Raw genomic sequence first — 21,927 nt, forward strand, 5'->3', positions numbered from 1 at the left:
AACCTTGTATTCTTTCATGTCTGTGCTTCATCTTTGCTCTAATGTGAATGCAGTTTAAATTGGGACATTAACATCCTGACCTGCAGCAGATGATTTCTGCAGGGAGACAGCAGTGGTCGGTTGGGCTCGTGGTGCTTTTGCGCCACCTGGTGGGCAAATGCATCATTACAATTTTCTGGCACCACCCAAGACAATCTGCCATGAGCAAACACACCATTAAAATCAGGTCACTTTATTTCAAATCATTTATTGAAAAGAGATACTGAGATTCAAATATTTTCAAAAATAAAATGCTCTATTCATTGCCATTATTTTAAATACAAAATACTTTCCCCCTAGAAGAAGACGGGGGGGCGGGGCCTAACCTTTTTGTCTAAGCGCATTCATCACATCATTCAACCAAACTGTCCGAGTCTCACGAGTATGTGAGACAAAGTGCGCTTGTGTTGCCGTTACGTAACTTTGGTGGCGAGTCGAGCCAAATCTCGCCAAACTCTTACAGTAGCTGACCTTGGTTTGTTCCGGCCAGAACCACAACAGAACCGCAGGGGTCGTCTCAGCTGCACCCCCGGCTTCCCCAGGAGATTCACATAAGGCAAAACAATAACAAGAATCAGGAACAAAAAGAGGATAGAGAAAAATTTGTTTTTTAAAGAAGAAGGCATCACAGCAAAAGTGTGTTATATACTTATCTCTGAATCTATATGTATAGATAAAGCTGTGGTATTTGTACCACGTACAAAAGTGCAATAGTTTACTCACAGTTGAAAGGAACCATTAAGTTTTAAGGCTTGATCAGTGAACGACTTCGAGTGCTGAGGAACAGAAAGCAAAGTCTGTAGCTCTGAGAATGTTGAAGAATCATCGACCTGTGATCTGAAGAACTCTCCTTTAGAAGTAGAGCAGGTCGGACAGGGCGGTGGGCAGGTGGGTCATCAGCTGCAGTCGGATCCACCAGTGCGGCTCGGAGGGGCAGTATCGTGCGTACGGGCGTTTGGACACGATGGCGTCGGTGATGTCGTCCAAGACGGGCGCCATGCTCTTGATCCCGCTGCTGCAGAAGGAACGCATCAGAGCCACGTGCTGCTCGAAGTGGGCCTTCCCGTAGTCCTCCTTCACGCCGGAGGGGGCGTCGCTCCACAGCTTGTGGGCCGTGCTGGTCACGATGTCGCGGGTCAGGATGCCGGTGGCCGCGATGAAGTTCCCGGGTTCCACGATGGACACTTTGACTCCCCAGGGCTTCATCTCGTAGCGCAGGCAGTCGGAGAAGGCCTCCACGCCGTATTTAGACACGCAGTAAGAAGACCGCATGACATTTCCAATCCTGCCGTACATGCTGGCCACGTTCACCACACGACCTGCCGAAGCAAAAGAGATATTGTATTTCACTGGGAGCTTACTGGTTAAATGTAGGATGAATAAATAAATAAATTTGACAGTTAATGCACCACCACAGATGAGGTTTTAACTTCAGCTTCAGATCCTCAGGGTCTGATTAACCTTCAGGTCCAGAGTTCAACAGTCTCTTGACCTAAATACAACAAACTGGAGCTTTTTCAGCTTCACAAACTATTTCACTGAACATTTGCTGAGGCCAGAGTAGACTATCTTCAGTTGTTCTTGCTTCAAAACTTTGGTATAAACTACATTTGAACTGAAAACCCATGTTTTTTTAAGGCATTCTTTTTCTTTCTTCTGGTTTATATTAGGGGTGGGAATTGGCAAAAATGTGACGATTCAATAGTATTGCGATATTTGGGCTACGATTCAATAGTATTGCGATTCTGCGATATATTGCGATACTGCAAGTATTGCGATTCGATTCTGCGATATATTGCGATTCATGTCCACCATATTATTCAAAGGCATTACAAAAAATGAGGAAAATAAGACTGCTCAACTCACTTCAAATGTCACTTTAATTCTGTGAACAACATTGTCTTCTACACATTAACTGAAGTGCAAAAACTTTGTCCTTGAACATTCAGGACACAGGACCTTTGTAATTATTTTCTGAATAGGAGACCTCTCACATGAACTCTGAGCTCCCAGCACATAACTTACAATTATTTAAATATAATACAGTAACATAAAGCAGACATTATAGAGTAACATAAACCTGAGAATAATCATATAAATAAGAGTAACCTAGAGCTTCAATCAAATTGAGAAAAATAAACAAATGTGTACTACTAGAGTCCAGTCCAATTGGCTGCAAGGTCATGACCCAAAATGTTAAATTAATTTGGGAATATTGGCATTTTTGTTCAGAAAAAGGAGTTGGTCAACATGCTCATATGTTAAAGTGCTCCTCTGGAACGTTACTATATCTCCTGCAGTGGAGAACATCCTTTCCTCACACACACTAGGTATCTTTTAAACTCTGAAACTCTCCTTGTCATGCTTTGCCAGCCAGGGGCTGTTACATATATAATTGTAAAAAAAAAAAAAAAAAATTGCAATACTTTGTGCTAGAGTATTGATAGTATTGCCGGCGCAAAATATCGCGATACTGAACAGAATCGATTTTTTCCCCCACAACTAGTTTATATGATTCAATTTCATTTGTCAATTCACCAAATCGCACATTGTTTTTCTTTTATTTGTACAATTAATTTACTGTATATAATTGTTCTTAAGAAAATGCCTCTCAAAGTTGTTATAATATACAGTAAATAAAAGGTAATACAACTTTCACTTATTATGGAGGAGGACTGTAAACTTGTCCTTCAACTTCAGGCTTGTTTGTATTAACGTTCTTCACAAAACTCACGAGACTCAACTTAGTTTTCTTTCAAACAGGAATCCTAACAATGTTTATAATCCATCGTAAAAAAAAGTCTGAGTAAAATATGTAAAATCCAGGTTTATGATTATTTCCGTTTTGGACTCTATTCCACTTGTGAAATTGATCATGTGAGATTCTCCAGCCACTGACCTTTGGCCCTGCGGATTAAGGGCAGAACAGCTTTGGTGACCCTGATGGTTCCCCACAGGTTGACCTCTGACACCTCCTTGTACGTGTCCATGGAGGTAAACTCCACCTCTCCGAAGGTTGACTTGCCGGCGTTGTTCACCACGGCCCACAGACCTGCGGCAGGAACACACAGGATTAAATCTGCGAGGGAGCAAACCTTAATCCTCTGTGATGGAGGCCGTTCCAGTTCTTTACCTCTTTCAGAGTCTTCCAGGTTCTCTTTGATGAATTCAACAGCCTGGTTCACCTGCTCCTCGCTGCACACGTCCAGCTGGACCAGCTTCATGCGATCCGAGTGGAACTCCTCAAGCTCCTTGGCTCCTTCTCCACCTTGATCCTGCAGAGAGGACAGAGCTTCTCCGTTCCACCAAATCAAGTTTACAATTCACCTCATTTAAGCTGCGAAAAAAATGCATTCGAGAGCAGCCGGGAAAAACCAGGGAGGTATTAACCCTCCTAATCCTCCACCAACTAATACACTAATACAACAATCCTGCAAGAAATTCGACAGAAGAAAAGCTCCGTTGCTGGTTTGGATAAGTCAGAAGTAATCATAAGTTGTACATGTTCCCGTCGTACCTTCAGGAAACATCCAGCGAACACGGTGAAGCCCAGGCCGTGCAGGTGTTTGGCGAGCGCGTGACCGAACCCACTGTCACAGCCGGTGATGAACACGGCTCGACCGCTCACCTGAGAGACGCACACATTCACACATGTTAAACACACAGAAACACAGAATATATAAGAGAAGAATGAAAAAGAAACTTACATAGTGTCTGCATACTTTACTTATACTGCATACTTCTTAAGATAAGTTTGATTTGTCCCATGCAGGGGGAATGCACTTATTACAGCAGCAGATGCATGAGGCAGACAAGAGAACACATACAAGTATAGAACTAGAATCAAATAGGCAATAAAAGATAAATTAAAACTACGAAATAAATACTACTACAGAAAATATGTACAAAATACACACCTTTCAATACACACTGTTGCACTATCAAAACACTTCAAAGGAATTCCTTTGTATGTTGACAAACAGATCTTGATTTGTAAATATATTGTGTACACACAATAATTATGAATAATTGTATTACAGGCTGTGTATGACGGTGTTATTACAACCTTAGGAAGCCAGTCATGCAGTAAAGTTAGGAAACAGCATGAACAGCCACATCTATAAACTGAATACTCATCAGTAGGGTTGCAAAGGGGCGGACAGTTTCCGGTAAATTTCCGGAAACTTTCCACGGGAATATTAAGTTGGGAATTTTGGGAATTTTGAAAAAAAACAAACTGTGCAAATTAAATAAAAATAAAAACATCATTCAAAACTCTATTTTAAAGATGTATGGAATGCAGCACACGCTGCACGTTGAGTTTCAACCCTCCACTGTGCATTCTTCCATCACATGCACAGATAACTCCCAGCATCCTTCACACTACAGCAGGGCTATTGAGGCCTGCTGTAGAGTGCAGGACTAGTCAGGTAAGTTTCAATGATATTACTGGGGAAATTATATTAGCATGCTGATTGAGGATTGTTCATCTGTTCATCTAGCCTATTTCCATTCATTTATCCATCAATTGTAAAATATGTTTACAGACGATTCCAATTGTTTGGCTAACTATTTATATCTCTGGCATTGCATTACTGTTTTTTTACAAACTTGTTTCTCATCTTATTCTACAGAACAATGCCACGTGCACTATCTCATGTGTGGAGACATTTCACCCCATCCAATGTAGAAGGAAAGGCTGTGTACATTTGCAAATACTGTGCAAAGACCTATGTTAAGAATGACACAACGATGCAGAAGCATATAGTCAAGTGCCCAAAGTTTCCACAGGACTCAAATCAGCCTATAACACAACAAAATGTTTATATTTATGTCTGTATATGACAAGGTAAATACAGTTAGTATAAATTACCCACAACATTTCCCGTTAATTCCCGTTAATTCCCGTTAATTCCCATGGAAAGTTTCCAACTTTGCATATTCCCGGAGTTTCGCAACCCTACACATCAGTAACTTTGCTCCTGTTAGTTTCATGACTTATTAAAGTGGTGCTGTGATGACGTCACCTGCTCCAGTCCTCGGGGGATGCGGGGCGTCGCGACGAGCAGCACGAGCCCCGCGTACACGAGCACCACGCACTCCGTGACGCTGCTCTCCGGAAGTCCGAGCAGCCGCGTGAGATGGTTGAGCAGCGCCGGTAAACCGAGACCGAGCAGAACCGTGAGGAACACCGAGAGGAGTACCAGGGCCGCGGCCCGGAGCCAGGAGGGCTGGGGCGCCATGTTGGATCCGCTGCTGTGTGTTTACTGTTTACACCTCCGTGGAGTGGAGGAGAGACGAGTCAGAACCGAGGGGGCGGGGCACAGCAAGCCACACCCCCAGAACTGTGGTACCAGAGAGAGAGAGAGAGAGAGAGGGAGAGCGAGAGGGAGAGAGGGAGGGAGGGAGGGAGAGACAGAGAGAGAGAGAGACGTAGGAGAAGAGGGCAGATAGGTGGAGAGAGAGAGAGAGAGGAGGGCAGATAGATGGAGAGAGAGATAGAGAGACAGAGAGAATGACACGAGGGAGAGAGAGAGAGAGAGAGAGAGAGAGAGAGAGAGAGAAAGAATGACACATAGGAGAGGAGGGCAGATAGATGGAGAGAGAGAGAGAGAGAGAGAGAGAGAGAGAGAGAGAGAGAGAGAGAGAGAGAGAGAGAATGACACGTAGGAGAGGAGGGCAGATAGATGGAGAGAGAGAGAGGATGACACGAAGGAGAGGAGGGCAGATAGAGAGAGAGAGAGAGAGAGATGGAATATTACTTCTTCTGTGTTCAACTTTTCATGTGACACAGCTGCTCTTTATTTATTCATTTAATCTGAACTGGACCTAAACCTGGTTGTCTGGTCACATTACATCCTGCTATGTGTTATTTCTCTTACATGCACTTTCTTGCTCTGCCTTCAATCCACTTTGTAAACTCTGTAAAGTTTATTATTACATGTATATAAAACCAAATGTTTGATATATTACATAGCACATTTGGAAGGTAACACTACTTACACAAGCACCTGCATGTTTAACCAAGTTGTTTTTGTGACTCTGTAAATGAGGAACTACTCGTAACCACCCATTGTGAAATCAGCCGACTCCATTTTCCACACACTCATTGAGTTTTAAGATGTGGGGCTGAAGAGGGAAATGGAGAAAAGATTACACAATTTTGGAGATACACATTTTTGTTAAATCGTGTCTCTCACTCTAACGTGTGTTTGGCACTTGAAATTTGTGCTTGCAATTAGGGTTGAAAAATTCCGGGAATATTCAAAGTTGGAAACTTTCCATGGGAATTAACAGGAATTAACAGGAATATACGGGAATTAACGGGAATAAACGGGAATAAACTTGAAATGTTGTGTGTAATTTATACTAACTGTATTTACCTTGTCATATACAGACATAAATATAATCATTTTGTTGTGTTATAGGCTGATTTGAGCCCTGAGGAAACTTTGGGCACTTGACTATACGCTTCTGCATCGTTGTGTCATTCTTAACATAGGTCTTTGCACAGTATTTGCAAATGTACACAGCCTTTCCTTCTACATTGGATGGGGTGAAATGTCTCCACACATGAGATAGTGCACGTGGCATTGTTCTGTAGAATAAGATGAGAAAAAGTTTGTAAAAAAACAGTAATGCAATGCCAGAGATATAAATAGTTAGCCAAACAATTGGAATCGTCTGTACTCATATTTTACAATTGATGGATAAATGAATGGAAATAGGCTAGATGAACAGATGAACAATCCTCAATCAGCATGCTAATATATTTTCCCCAGTAATATCATTGAAACTTACCTGACTAGTCCTGCACACTACAGCAGGCCTCAGTAGCCCTGCTGTAGAGTGAAGGATGCTGGGAGTTATCTGTGCATGTGATGGAAGAATGCACAGTGGAGGGTTGAAACTCAACGTGCAGCGTGTGCTGCATTCCATCAATCTTTAAAATAGAGTTTTGAATGAAGTTTTTATTGCTCAGCGTTTAATTTGCGTAGTTTTTGTTTTTTCAAAATTCCCAAAATTCCCTGATCTGAACTTCTCATGGAAAGTTTCCGGAAACTTTCCGCCTCTTTGCAACCCTACTTGCAATTCATTTCAACCTAATTCTACGCACAAGCATCAACGAACACACTCCAGTGTACTTACAGATAACAGGAGAAAAAACACCTGAACAAGTCCAGAACTTTTCATGTTTTTAATGTTTCCAGGTGTAAAGTGTCCATGGTACAGTCGGCATCCTGGACAAAGTAACACTCAAAGAAAGTTAAAAAGTCAGGAACAGACAGGATGAATGCAGCAGAGAGCGTGAGACACCAAGGCACTGAGGATCTGCTGCGTATCTATGGCGACTACAGGACCACACTATGGCCTTAAGAAGCGCTGTAAACATGTTTACGATTTAAAACCGGAGGATGTTAGATGGCTGTCGTAAAAAAAGAAAGAAAGAAGAATGTACATGTAAGTCAGTAACACAGATGCATGAGTTCCAGTTCAACTCTTTATTGTCGTCATCTCCCTTCAGTAACAAAGGACACTCAGATAAAAAGAAAAACAAAGTTTTAATCAAAATACCTAGAAAAAGTGAGTTATTGTTAGTATCATTTTTTTTAGATTTTCCTTCCAGTGCAGCACGACCGATCCCTGCGACAGGGTCAACTCAGTAAGGAGTCTTGCATAGATAATTAAAGCCCTTCGTAATACTTAAATGGCGTTGAAGGTTTTGCTGGTGAAGAGATTGAGACTCGTCTTCGTCGGGAAACGGGCAGGAAGGAAAAAAACGTGTCGGGTTTTACAATATTTTTTTTGCAAATACGTGGTTGGTGTGTTAAACTGCAAGTGCTGTGTTGATCTCCACGCTCTTCATTTCAGAAAACTGTCCAGCTTCCTCTTGATATTGTCAAACGAGTCCATTCCCATGTAGTCTGCCTGACCTTGCTCCCACTTCTCCTTGCGCTCCTCCGAGGACATCTGGGGCTGCAGTTCCTTTGCGAGTGAGGAGAAGTCTTCACCTCCCTGTGCAGAAATATAAAAAAGTCATACAGGAAAAGGAACGAAAGACAAACTGCACAGAACACCACCATCATTGCTTCTTTTTTTTTTTTTTTTTTAAGTACTCAATTTGCCATTCGTAGCTTTTGTACATTAATGGCTGCAGGCGAACACACGCAGAAGCTTCGGCTTTTAGGAGGAACAGTAGCAGCAGCGTTAACCAGGTGCCAACAAACCGTTATTTACCGCTAAGCTACAAAAAGCATACATCACTATCTCTCCGTACCTGATCGCTCTCAAAAGTGAGCAAGTCACAATACTGGGACTTTTTGAGATGAATAGGTAGACAGAACATAGGTATATCATCCAGAGTCAGAGCAAAATGCTAAAAAGTGAAATAAATAAAAGGTGGGAAAAACACATGAGACAACGTGATTATATGAAAACTGAACAACTCTATAGACATATATTTTAGAGCAATCCTTTCATTTCTTCTAGAGCTAAACAAGCTAGAAATGTTGATCAATGGTGATGTTCAATAAAGTTGTATCGTGTAAAAAGTAACGGTACACAGGAAAACCGAAAGAAGCAATTTGATTGGTTCAGAGTTTCCACTTGGCTAAGAATGTCAATACGTTTCTTCAAGAAACTTTTACTGAGCAACAGCGCCCTCTGCAGCCACACATGGGGACTCACTCTGTTGGGCTCTGTGTCTGAGTGATGAAGTGGTTTTCATGTAGAGAAGAATCAAAGCCCTCTGATCTCTTGACCCACTCCCTAAACTGAACTGAACGGCGGATATTACCCATGATCCCCGGCTTCCTGAACCAGAGGAGCTGCTGCTGTAACAAACCAAACTGCTTCGAATTCCTCACATTTGAAATGTTTGGAGATAAACGCTGGTTTCAAAAGTATTTGTAACTGATCTACAGTCTGTCTCACAGGAGATTACATGGAAAATCTAGCAAAAAAAGATCAGATATCAAATAAGGTGATTGATCATAATGTTTCTAGTGTAACTTAAGTGTCACAGAAGCAGTAAAACCTGCGTTTATTCACCTCCACACATCCGGATTGGAAAGGCGTGTCTCCGTACTGCTCCTGCAGCATGGGCACCACGGCGCTGGAGTACAGGGTCCACCAGTCCATGAGGAAGGTGGGATGAGCTGTGGCCTCGTGCACGCTCCCCGTGATCTTTTTGGCTTTGGGGTCAAATGTGTAACTCCACGGTTTGGTCTTCCCCAAAAAATGGACCACCTTGGCATTGCCACCATATCTGGAGAGAGTAGCACAGTACATGAGGATTAAAATGTAGATCCCGATTTATTTTAATAACAGGTCTTCAATCAAGGTTTCAGAATCATGAGATTGTCTGAGGCCTGTATTTTGCACTCGGTTACAATACATTACGTATAATTTGCAACTTCAGCCACCAGGGGTCACTTTATCAGAACAATAATAAAATATAATGGAAGAATCACAGAATCGTTCCCTAAACACATGCTGTTTGGTGGTTTCATACATGTTTGGACCATAAATGTCATATTTCAGAATCAGAATTCTTTTAATTGCCAATTATATTTGCACATACAGGAAATTGCCTTGGTGTGGTTGGTGCACAAAAATAACAATCAGAAATTAAACAACAATATATATAAAACAATACAAAAAATATAAAACAAATAATATATACAGTGAGAGAGTAATGGGCATGTACAGTGCTAAGGTGCAGAGATTTTCTGGAATAGGCGGTGACGGTTAATATTCATTAACAAAGAAAACAGCTGTGTGTGTGTTGTTGTGTGTAAAAGTAACTCTGGTGACTTGTCAACTGAGGTTAAACTAAGTTAACCTCTTAGTAAACTGAACAGTTGCATATATTGAAAATATTTGAAATTGTTTTTGCTGGATCTGTCAGCGATGTAGTGCTCCTATCTGTGTGTCTATCATTATATAGTATATGTCTCGATGTTTTAAGACATTAAAAGAAGAATTGTTACATATTATAACCTCAAGTGCAGGAAAACTTTGTTGTTATTGCGGAGGTACTAGACAACAGATACGAAGGATCTTTTTACTGCTTGCGTACGTAAATAAACTTGTCCTCTGAGCACCAACAACTAAATACATGTTTATTATCATGTCGTTCTGACTCGCTTGCCAGGAAATGCCAAACTTAAGAGCCTGTTGATGAGGATTGTTTCAGCAGGGAGAGAAGTTCATACGCAGAGAGGCAGGAGGAGGAGGAGGAGGGGGGAGCTTAAGACGCAATGCACAATGACGGGTCTGAGAGGCGAACATAAAAGCTCTTTAAATAAACTGCTCTATTTTAGGGTTTGGTATCAGCTGTTGGGAGCTCAGGGTGGAAATCCAACCCAGAGTCGACGGCCTGCTGGGAGACTCTGGGGCAGAGCCGCTGGAATCTCACCGCTCATCTCCCTCGTAACCCGATGTCACGTCACGATGCATCTACGCGTTCATGTGATCGAGTGTCGGCTTACGCCCTGGCCCGGGGTCTGTCTGCCGGAGAATAATACAACTGTGTTGTGCAAGTGGAAGCGCCCCAAAATAAAACTTTCGAAATCGCACCCACGTCTGTGTGAACGTCGGTCAGACGCACGACCTTGGCAGACGGACACTTACTGTTTGAAGGCTGGAAGGTACGTGTAGATGGCTATGCTGCTGAGGTTGTAGATGAAGGGGAGGTGCTTGGATATGTCCGCTGTTGACCAGGTGTTGAAGAAGCCGTTCAAAACACCCTGGTCTCCGCCTGCAACACAGAGAGTGGAGGGGAAAAACAATAACTATAAGGACACTTTATCATCAAGATCCATGAAAGTGAGAAAGTGATTCCTGGATCCGCCCCAAAATTAAATGGGTTCTTCCCTGACCCATAATGCATCTCTTTACCTCGTCTCGTGATAAGCTGTCCAGTACCTTTTACGTTATCTACATTACAATCAAATAAAAATGGATCAACACATGACCTTCTTGGCAGCAAAATATCAACAAATGCTCTTAATAACTTTAGTTTTATAACTTGGTCCTTTTCAGGTATCCGTACAAACCTGAAGTTTGACATTAGTTGAGCTTTTATCTGTAGACGATTTGTATTATTAGTGTGGAGATGCAATAAGAAACCGCTGGTGGTGCAAACATCACACTCGGCTGATAAAATGCTGCTGATGACAATGCTTAGCTTTCAGTGTTTGACTGGTTGGCTTCGGTGAAACAGGAAAAGCTGAGTCCTCTCTCAAATAGCTCCTGCTCGAAACTGTTCTGCTCTCTGATTTACTGTCACTGCTTCAGTTTGAGTTCTTCTCCTTGGGTATGTCAGTATCAGTACAGACACATTCCACATGATATCCAGCCCCATTGGTGACAAGTGAAGTTTAAATAACACAACTAGACACAAGTATTTGAAACATGTCGTCTCTCTTTGTGCTGCTGATGTGAATTATCGTTCAGCCCTCTGGCTTGTTTTAAAAAGTTTGCACTTGAGTTGTTTCCAGTATTTGAGACCTGATTGGAGGGATGCACCACTCAGTTCAGTCTGACTGGTGTAGAAGTGGGCCGGGTCTCGTCATGGGACTGGATTACGTAAACTCAGAAGAGTTCTGGGTGCAGGGAGACGTTTGCTGTGGAGCAGCTCGGTGAGACTTCCAGTAAACAGAGCTGAACCTTTTTTCTCTTCCAGCGAGCATCTGTTACATCATCAGATCCGCAGCTGACCGACCAGGACATGAAGTCCGAAAACCTGACGCAAGCTAATTAACCACAACCTCATTCCTCATGAATGGCTTCACACACTAACCATACAGTAAGTCTTCGGACTGTCACAGGCACAAGCTGAGATTTCAGCCATTAATAGACCTTTCACGTGTAGATCCCTACGAGCACAGGACTGCACTGTGCCTGGAAACCCACAGACTGCTGCAGTTTAAAATAACACACATGGCCGAAAACCCGCAACCTCCACCGGGGTATTTCTAAACTTCATATGGAACCGAGTATTTTTCATTTTGAGGGGATGAGCAGAGCTCGGCAAGAATGTGCTCCGGACTCTGCCAGCATGCTTTGGCAGCGGACAACAGAGGAAGCACAGATCGTCTTTCAATATTTTTCAGTTTCCTCCATGACATGCAAGCAGAGAGAGTGAGGCGCATGTGTACATCATGTTTTCCTTATAGCAGAGCGGGACTGAAATGCTAAAGGTCAAAGCAACTCATGCTCCAGCGTGTAGGAAAAAACCCCGTCCCTGGCTATAAATAAGACAGCTCTACTCATTAGAATACCATCAGGCTTACAGAAGCCGGCGTCACACTGGAATATTCAATATAAAGAAATAAACAAAAAGATGTTATAAAAAGTTGTGATAAACCAAGTGTTTCCTGCAATAGTTAAGACAATAGCGTCTTGTCTGTGACGGAGAAGCTCCTGCCAACAAACGCTTGGTGCAGACAGGAGTCGGAGCTTGAAAGCGTTTGGCTGCTCGTCAGCAAACTAATTGGTTTTTCCAATTCTCCCCCGGATGGAATCTCTCTCACAGCAACGCAAGGGGAACGCAGCTTGTCATTTTTTTTTTTTTTTTTTAAAAGGACAAGCCCCCGATTTTTTTTTTTTTCAAGCTTTTACTAGAAGTTTCTTTTTGTTTGTTCTGCAGCTGCTTCCTTTTGTGGGATTTATGAGGTCGAAACAACCCGAGGAAACTCGCATGCCAGATATCCAAGCAGATTCAAGGCTGGTTTTCAGATGATCAAAGATACATGTAGGTCATTCGGAGCCTTGTGCAACTGTACACTTGAGCTGGTTCAAAAAGGTTATGAATGCATGTCATGGCAGTGCAAGGATTTTTACCTCTGCCAGGAGCAGAGGTAAAAAACTCTGTCTCTTGGTGGAAGGATGTGATATGGGTTTGAGAAGAACCCATTCAATTTTGGTGCGGATCCAGATCAGATCCAGGATTTTTTTCTCACTTTCTTTAACATTCTGATTCAACATGTTTGATATTTTCCTGAATATCTGTCCAAATTCTGGTGTTTTCAGGATGTCGCTGTGTCCCTCGCTGTAAGTTTGGATCTCAGATTGGGAAATTGATTGAATAAAATACAAGAAAAAGTTTTTTTTGCCTGTTTACGCTGACATGTGCTAGACTTAGCTTAGACTTTAGAAAAAGAAACATCACAGGATATCGGACTTAAAAAGCAGATAAATCGTGGATCTTGTTCAGGGAACTGAGTGTGAGCAACCTGGTGCAGACCCAAATACAAATATGGATCTAGTGAATTTAAATGTGATTTCATAAGGGGACTGTTGGGCCTTGGCGGAGGTCGGCACTCTACAATAGAGCCATTCTAGTTTTCTTTCAAATGCCAATGGCCGACAAGTTTTTATGTAATGTTTTTCCTCAAAAGCAACAGTCAGTCCACCTGCAGAGAAAGAACCGAGTGCCCTTGAGAAATGTGGAGGCAATGATCTTTTCAGCCACTGGTCTGAACAGGAGCCGCTCAGCAGGGACCAGACCTGACATGGAGGCAGAACAACGACCACGAGTCAGTTACAGTCGCAGCGTGCCTCACCAAGAGGAGCTGCTGAATGTCAACCAGCGCTCAGGGCAAATCAGGCCCTCTCAAATTTAACCCCCACTTCACCCACCCCACCCCAGTGAGCCCCTGAGAATAACTCGGCCAGACGGTGTGTGACAGGAGGACCTTGTGTCCGCGCACCGGGCTCAACAAAGACTTTACTTACAGCGAAAGATAAACACGCTCAGTATAACATCACGGTACCGAGACCCAAACAGTTCAAAGCCAAAATGTTTAAGTACGACTGAAAAAAGACCAGTGACATCCAAACTCAGCTGAGCGGTAAACCACAAACCCATGACATTAAATTCTTTCCTGTAATACATTCTGTGATGACGTGAAATGTCTTTGAGGGAAACTTGTAAAGGACACTAATCTTATCTAATACCAGCACGTAAGAACAACTAATACGTTTGTGAACTAAAAGGAGAAGTTTAGGATTTATCGATGTTGGTTTCTGAGATTTCCGTGTCCAACCTCATCTGACTGTGTGCGAGCACGTGTGAACCAAAAGGCTTTTAATGTCAAATCTTTCAAACTAGTTTGTTGGAAAAAGTTCCAGCCCTGACCCACACTAGAGTTAGCAGCTTGTAGATGTATTCCTCTGCTGACAGACGGACAACCTGAGAACGTAATGCGTCTGGCTGTCACCGCTGCGGAGGCCTGTTGGGCTGGGAAAATAACTTTGTACATTTTTCGTGAAAAGAAACTAATTTGGTGAATCGTCTTTAGATTGACTGAAACAAAAGATTGTGAGAAGTTGGTCCCTCCTGGCTTACCGTCAAAGCTGCCGTGTTCTGAACAGTACTGAAGCAGTTTGCCGTGAGTCTCCATCGAAGGACAAAAGACGAACACACCGGAGTTAAAGCAGTCGGGCCATCCGGGGTCCGGAGCAGCCGACAGTTCTTCTCTGTCAAACAGTTCATCTATATTTGAAAGCACCTGGGACGCAGAAACAAATAAAAACAATCTTCGTTACACACAAGTCTGGTTCGAGTAGAACAATTATATACAGCATCTTGGAGTGTTGAGGACAAATCCTAACTTCATCTCACCAGTAGGGATGGGGGGAAAAAAATCGATTCAGTTACAAATCGCGATTCTTGTGAATGACGATTTTAAATCGATATGGTGCCTCCCAAATCGAATTTTTTTTTTTAAAACATATTTATTGGTTTATACCGGGGGGATATATTGGGGGAGCAACATCACCCCAGAGCATGTTGACCAGCTCTTGTTTTTGCACAATAATCTAAACATACCCAAGCACTAGCTTTGCATAGGCTACAAACAAACAACAATAGCCTACTTTTTGTTTATTTCAAAGTTTATATTTTAAGTAAACTTTTATTCATTCTATTTAATTTACCTTTTATTTATTGTTTAAAAGTAGCCTAAGTGGCATACATTTCTTAATCTGTCAGTTTGTGTGCAGTTGACAGGGGCTATACCAGGGGTGTCCAAAGTTTTTGTCCCGAGGGCCACATACAGAAAAAAATACCAAGGACTGGGCCACTCGCGCCGCCACGCCCCCCTGCCCGCGAGTGGACTGTTGACAGTCGCGTCGCTCAGGGCGGGGGGGCGGGGGGGGCGTGGCGTTCTGAGGGACAGCTAGCAAGTCAGCAAAGCAATTCACCGCCAGACCACTAGGTGGAGTAACGTTTTTTGTCGAAGACAACCTTAGAGACACCTTCTTTGTGTGTGGCAGTCTTTGTCGATCTGATCTTTCTACACAGCTTTGTACACTCATTGACCTGCAAACCGACGTTAGCCGAGATCTCCTTCCAGGAATTGCAAGTCATCTGCGTGTCCTTGTATTTAGTCAGTGACGGTTTATACAAGTGGTCATACTTTCAGATCTCTTCTGCCAAGTGCTCTTCCATTTGGTCCATAACCGTTCTTCTAAATCTTCCTTGGTTTCTGCTGGTATTATGGGGCATGAAACCGGAAATATGACTCTGCAAAGGATGTAGTAAGTGGACCAATCACAGCCTTGCGGGCTGCGTGAGGCTTGCGGGCTGCTTATAGTTACAAAAATTGGTGAATGCACGCAAGCACGAAAGAAGGGGCACGCAAGCACGCAAGGGCTCTTGCGTGCTTGTGTGCCCCTTCTTGCGTGTCTCTGAAAACGCAGAAGCATGCACCGGCCTCTCCCCTGTCGAAGAAGCCTGGCCCCATAAAGCAAAACAAAGTGCTTTAAGTAAGTGCTATTTGAGCGCCACTAAATTTTGAGTTTTATAAAAAAAAAAAAAAAAAACTTTTTTTTTTTTTTTTTATAAATTATATTTTTAGACATTGATGCGGGCCAATTAAAAATGGATGGCGGGCCGCAGTTGGCCCGCGGGCCATAGTTTGGACACCCCTGGGCTATACAATAATAGGGAACATTTTTATTTATTTTCTCTATTGGCTGCCCGGCAGTCATTAAGTTAATGTTAATATTTGAAATAAAACTTGTAAAGCTCTAAGTGAATTTGACTGTGTTGTATTTGAAGGAATGATTCAACAGTTTTCCATGGTCCAGTATTTAAAAAAAAAAAATAACCAAAAGAAATCCCAGGAAATCGTAATATCGAATCGCAATACCCACAGAAATCGCAATACATATCGTATCGCCACCTAAGTATCGTGATAGTATCGTATCGGGAGGTCCCTGCCGATTCCCGTCCCTACTCACCAGTGTGTCTGCGTCCATGAAAACACATTTGGAGTAATGTGTGAGGGTCCAGCAGTGGAGTTTGGTGAAGGTGACGCCCAGGTCCGGCCTCTTCATCATGGCCAGGTGAGCCGTGTCGCCGCTTTCCAGCACGTCCACCAGCCTCACCTCGTCGTAGATCCTCTTCAGCACCGACCTGAGGATTCACAACATTTGGAATGAACGAGCGCAGCTGGAAAACATGTCGGGGGGGGGGGCGCCGCATGTGTGGTTCAGAAATGTTCAATGATGTCATTTGCACATCTTCAAAAAAAGTATAATCTTCCCAGGCATGACTTTTACAAATACCTGCAGATCCGGGACTTCATAAACAGGGGAACTACTCTTAATATTGATGCCACTACATCTGCAGTTGAACAATTACTCCTCCTTGGCCCAACCAAGAAATCCATTACTCGTTTTTACAATGTCTTAAGCCAGACTGATGTGATAAATGTACAGAATGTTATGCAGAAGTGGCAAGGTGAACTTGGTAAAGATATTGATGGGGATAAGTGGACTAAGATATGGACTAAAACAAAGAAAATATCTGTGTGTAACCGTGTCAGATTGCTGCAATTTAAGATTGTGCACTGTTTACAAATCTCTCCTAACAAAAGACATAAAATTAACTCTCAACTCTCACCTGCATGTTTAAAATGTAAAATCTCACTGGGCACCTATACTCATTGTATCTGGTCATGTCCTAAAATACAAGCATATTGGATGGGTGTTTTGCAAGATTTGGAAAAAATATTTGGTGTGGTGTTGCACATGGACCCTCTTTCCTTAATCCTGGGTTACACCAGTCAGGATACTATTGTGGATGCCAACGCTGCCAGACTGAATAATATCCTCACATATGCAGCAAGGAAGAATATCTTTTTGTCTTGGATAAGCGACAAACCCCCCCACTAAATCGAACTGGCACAAGATAATTATGGAATGTTTTCCCCTGAGTACCTGACCTGTCTGCTTCACTCTTCAGAGGGACAGTTTATGAACATTTGGACTCCATATCTTCACTTTTCCAGCTCTACAGTGGCTTCATGTTGTCCTTGGCTAGCCTTAGGCTCTTTATCTTTATCTTTTGTCACTGCACTGATTGGGTGAATGTGAGTTGTAAGTATGTATAGACTGTCTAGACCAATGTTGTACTGAGTGTTGTTTTATTGTTGTCATGTCAATATATAAAAAGCTCAATAAACATATTTGTAAAGGTAAATGTTCAATGATGCCTCTGGTGGGAGGTTAGGTTACTTACTGGCACTGCTGGGACACTTGTTTACCAATGAGTGCCACCAGCTTCTTGGTTGTGTTGTGGTTGCGCAGGGACTTGCCCAGAACCATGGCTCCCCGAGAGTAGTTGTCATTGGTAGCCAACGTCACAAACGCCTGGTCTGCAAAGGGAAAGTAGCAGGAGAGAAGTTTAGCAGGAGTGAATCTAATCTAATCTTGCACACTTTTGCGTTTTAGTATACAGAGTTTCTACAGGATCCTAATGTCAAATTGAATAACCTCCACTTCCCATAACTGCAGATAAGGGGAAGCATTTGAGTAGAGAATAACAGAACATGAAAGATTCCACGTTCTTTGCAAAAGCCAAAAAAAACCCCACAAGCTTATTTACGTTAAAATAACTAAGACCTCCCGAATTTTTTTTATTTCGGAGGTCCGATCAGGCATATAGGGACAAATGACATCTGCAGGATTAAGAAGCATAAACAATCAAATCAGCCCAAAGCAGCAATCCCTTTTTCTCCTCTTTAGTCAACAATGTAAATAGCTCTGCGTGGATCTTGTGCAGTTGAAACAATCGGGCAACTTAATGATCCAATCAATTCACGTGCTTAAAGACAACAGTCACTTTAACTGCTAGACTTTAAAAAAACCTTTTATTTCTACAAGCGATAAGGTTTGGCCTCACGAGAGGATTTCTCACTTGCTCCAAGACAAGAAATAGTTAAGTACTGTGAACCAGACTTAATGTCTCATTAAAGTGGATTTTATTTGCAGTGTGGTGCCTGCTCTGTACTCGGCAGGAGGGGAAACCTGTCAGCTACCTGCCAGGTCCCGGCTCTGAACAAGGACTCGCCTGTGAGAGGACATTTAAACTCAATGAGGACATCAGTGTGGACAAATAAACTACACCACAAGTATAAAGTACAAAATGTTCAAGGGCTCGATATTTCTGTAAATTTGAGCCAAGGAGAACATGTTCCCTCTCACTGCTGCCACACCTACTCTCCCTCACGCCCCCTTCTTCCATTGGTACAACCTGTGGTGTGGTATTCCTGCATGAAACACAAGAATTACTTCCAAGAAACACTGAGAGACTGTTACTGACCAACAGCGCCATCTGCAGCCACACCTGGGGATTAGATCGGTCCTGTCCGAGCGATTAAGAGGTTTTCATGTCAGTTAAATGGCTAATTTACGCTTCAGGTCTGTTCCAAAGAGAGTAACCGTCTCTGCCCACATACATGAACCTCCACATGCCCTTTACTTTGGCGTGGTTGTTAAGCCGGACATCCACAAGAGGGCAGCGCAGAGTCTAGAGGTTGTAATGTTTCTTATAAGAAAGCGGCAAAAGAGACGGGTTTTCCCTGCAAGTTTCAACTTGCAAAGTCTCTCCTCAAAAAGTTCCACCATTGTGGACATTTCTTCCTCGTGTCCTCTGACTGTTTGAACTATTGGCTACACTGCCCCCCACTGTTTCTTGTGGTACTGCTCCGTTTCCTCTGTATCCGTAACCTTACACAAGACGTGAACAAATGCGGACAAATTGAACGCAGAGTACGGACAGAAAACTCTTTCTTGTGTCGACGCCTCTAACGCCAAGTACAAATGAGCCCACACACTTCTTGCAGCAGATCGCACCCCCCCCTCCCTTCACACTAACAGGAGCAGACATTAAGGGTGAGGAGTGGGAATCAAAGCAACACCATTCTAACTATTCAAAGTTTGTGAACCATCAAACTAAACTTGAAGCGGCCATTTTAAAGTCAAAAAGTCACACAGTGTTGCTTTAAAGACAGAGGACGAATCCCTTCACCCACAGCCCCAGGCTCGGGGAGTTGAGTACAGGCTGCACATGTCCCCTGTGAGGGAAATGTCACACTTTGACCACAATAAGATCATGTTAATTTCCCCTTTGATTGATCCTGATTGAATCTCATACACTGTGACCTTGATCCAGCTGTTTCCTGTACCACTGAGTGAATCTTGGCCTGATGGCTTTAACTAAGGCATTGTTCCCTGGATCTTATCAGAAGATCCTGACCTTTGACTTTGTAACAACTCCAACCAGAGTGGGAGGGATGGGCCAAAACAAAGAACTGCTTCCCATCAGTGTGCATATTACAAACTACACTTTGTTGTATGCACCATGCTCTACACATTAGGAGAATTGTGTCTTGTTCCTTGTTGGTAGAGTGGGATTGTAGAACTTGCCACGACACCCCCTTCCATTTTGACTTGAGGGGACAATTCCCTGTGAGATTAAACCCCAAGTGGGAGTTGAGTAATGGAGAATCATGACATTCAGTAGGTTCTCCAACTATAAGGTCAAATCCAGAGTCACAGGTAGACATGGCTCATGTGACAAAAGTCTGAACAAAAAGACGAAGTGGAGGTGAAAGGACAAGTTCCAGTGGGATTTCTCATACGTGGTCAACACATTTCAGACATGGCTGACACCTTCATGACTTCAGGTTGTGTGGTGAATGAGACAGAGAGGAGAACTCAGATGGAGACAGAATGTACAGAGTCTGAGTCTCTGTGAACCAGAGGAGGCTGCTGCTGTACACACTGTTACCCAACACACACACTCACACACACACACAAACACACAAACGTTGAGTCAGAGCAACCGGCTGCAACCACCCTTTTCACAATATTGACCTCCTATTGATAATGTAACGCTACGAAAGTTCTAGAGACTTTCCCAAAGCTTCACAGACAACACGTTAGCTCCTCTTTGAAGAGTGGGACGGTTCGACACGTTCCAAAAGAAACTGTCGCAATGTTACAATGTTTCCAGTGTTACGTACCAGCCATGACTGCAGAAGAAGAAGAGGAGGAGGAAGGAGTGGAAGCTACTGTTGTAGCCCGGGCAGGAGGCGGCGGCTCGGCGTGGAGAGAAGCGAGAAGAGCGGAGCTGCTCCAGCGAGGAGATTTATACCAGGGTGACAGCAAGAGAGTCACATGACCAGGTCCTCACACCCACCTGCCCCTGGCGTGAGGCTGCACACACACACACACACACACACACACACACACACACACGCAGACACACACACACACACACACACAACCACGCAGACACGCCCCCTCCACCAGTTCAGGGAGTTCGACTATTCACAAGTATACCATAGATACGTCGGCAAAATTAGCCTTTTTATAATTATTTTTGTATAGTTATGTGTTGTTTACAAGTGGGAAAAAAATAATATAGATTAAAGGTTGAGTCGGACGTGATTTCAACAATCCCAGGACCTCACCCTGCAGCCCTGACCTTTAAACATCTGCCATGCAGCTGCCCTGCCTGGTGACAGGTTCACTCAAGATGTAATACAGGGATGATGATGATGATGATGAGGAGGAGGAGGATGATGATGATGATGATGCCAAGTCATTCATGTCATTCATGTCATTCTTCTTTGGGTTCTTTGGCAAAAATACTGTGCAATATCTTTGTCTCATTTCAAAATACTGTTCATTGAACTACACAAAGTACTTTTCCTCATATATGTATGTGAGCAGTTATTGTTTGTATCCATTCCTGTTTCCATCCATTTCTTTTATTGTAGCTTTAATATGCGATGCATTCTGATTCTGTTGCGTGTTTTATGTACATTGTGTGTAACAATGAGGGAAGAATATGCTGAATTTCATTGAACAGATGTGCAATTACAAGAAATGCGTTCTATTCTATCCTGTTATATTCTATGATGCTCCAATGAGCAGCTGACATCAGGAACAAGATGTTCCATAATTTAAATCTTGCACTTTGGCGCCATCTTGTGGTGCACAGACCGACCAGCAGGGCAGTGTGGGAGCCACTGGCTGTCTTACACAACAGGGGTGTATTTTTAGTGGCCTCAGTAGAGCTCTTGTATAAATTCTTAGCTCAAGTAGTGTAGCGTTGCTTTTGGACCCTGGTCTAATGCAGAGAGGACAAACTGAGCCCTACAGTATGTATTTTAGATTTTAAACTTTTAAAGGCCTTACATCAAAAAGTTTCCAAGTTCGAATCCTTGGCTGAGGCCTTTCTGTGTGGGCTTTCCCCAGCTCCCTCCCACAGCCCAGAGACATGCAGACTGAGGTGAGGTTAAGCAGAGACTCTAAATTGACTGTAGGTGTGAGAGTGAGCATGAATGGTTGTTTGTCCCTGTTGGTCCTGACTCCTGTGATTGGCTGGCGACCTGTCCGGGGTGAACCTCCCCCTCTGGCCCTGTGTCAGCAGCGACTGTTTCCAGCTCCCCTCGTGACCCTCAGGTCAAGGAAACGTGTCATAGATAAAGGATGGATGGACATAGCTGTACTTTGAAGGTCCAGTGTGTAGGATCTCTATCCATAAACATTACATAGTGTTATTTTCATTTGTACACAAGG

At 43.1% G+C, this 21,927-nt stretch overlaps 2 protein-coding genes across 2 annotated transcripts; both read right to left on the reverse strand.

Moving 5' to 3' along the window:
- Nucleotides 1-231: 231 nt before the first annotated feature.
- On the reverse strand, nucleotides 232-5,309 carry bdh1 (3-hydroxybutyrate dehydrogenase, type 1). Its single transcript, XM_061093684.1, has 5 exons — nucleotides 5,067-5,309; nucleotides 3,557-3,667; nucleotides 3,173-3,314; nucleotides 2,939-3,091; nucleotides 232-1,358 (listed from the first exon to the last, which is right to left on the reverse strand). Exons 1-5 carry the CDS (start codon nucleotides 5,280-5,282, stop codon nucleotides 892-894), a joined length of 1,089 nt encoding a protein of 362 aa, XP_060949667.1. The 5' UTR covers nucleotides 5,283-5,309; the 3' UTR covers nucleotides 232-891.
- A 1,914-nt stretch (nucleotides 5,310-7,223) lies between these two features.
- On the reverse strand, nucleotides 7,224-20,493 carry gyg1b (glycogenin 1b). Its single transcript, XM_061093733.1, has 7 exons — nucleotides 20,364-20,493; nucleotides 17,576-17,711; nucleotides 16,294-16,468; nucleotides 14,396-14,558; nucleotides 10,675-10,801; nucleotides 9,091-9,307; nucleotides 7,224-8,055 (listed from the first exon to the last, which is right to left on the reverse strand). The coding sequence occupies exons 1-7, from the start codon at nucleotides 20,368-20,370 to the stop codon at nucleotides 7,903-7,905; spliced, it is 978 nt and encodes a 325-aa protein (XP_060949716.1). The 5' UTR covers nucleotides 20,371-20,493; the 3' UTR covers nucleotides 7,224-7,902.
- Between the last annotated feature and the right edge of the window lie 1,434 nt (nucleotides 20,494-21,927).

Source organism: Limanda limanda, chromosome 20, assembly GCF_963576545.1.
Source record: "Limanda limanda chromosome 20, fLimLim1.1, whole genome shotgun sequence".
Lineage (NCBI taxonomy): Eukaryota > Metazoa > Chordata > Actinopteri > Pleuronectiformes > Pleuronectidae > Limanda > Limanda limanda.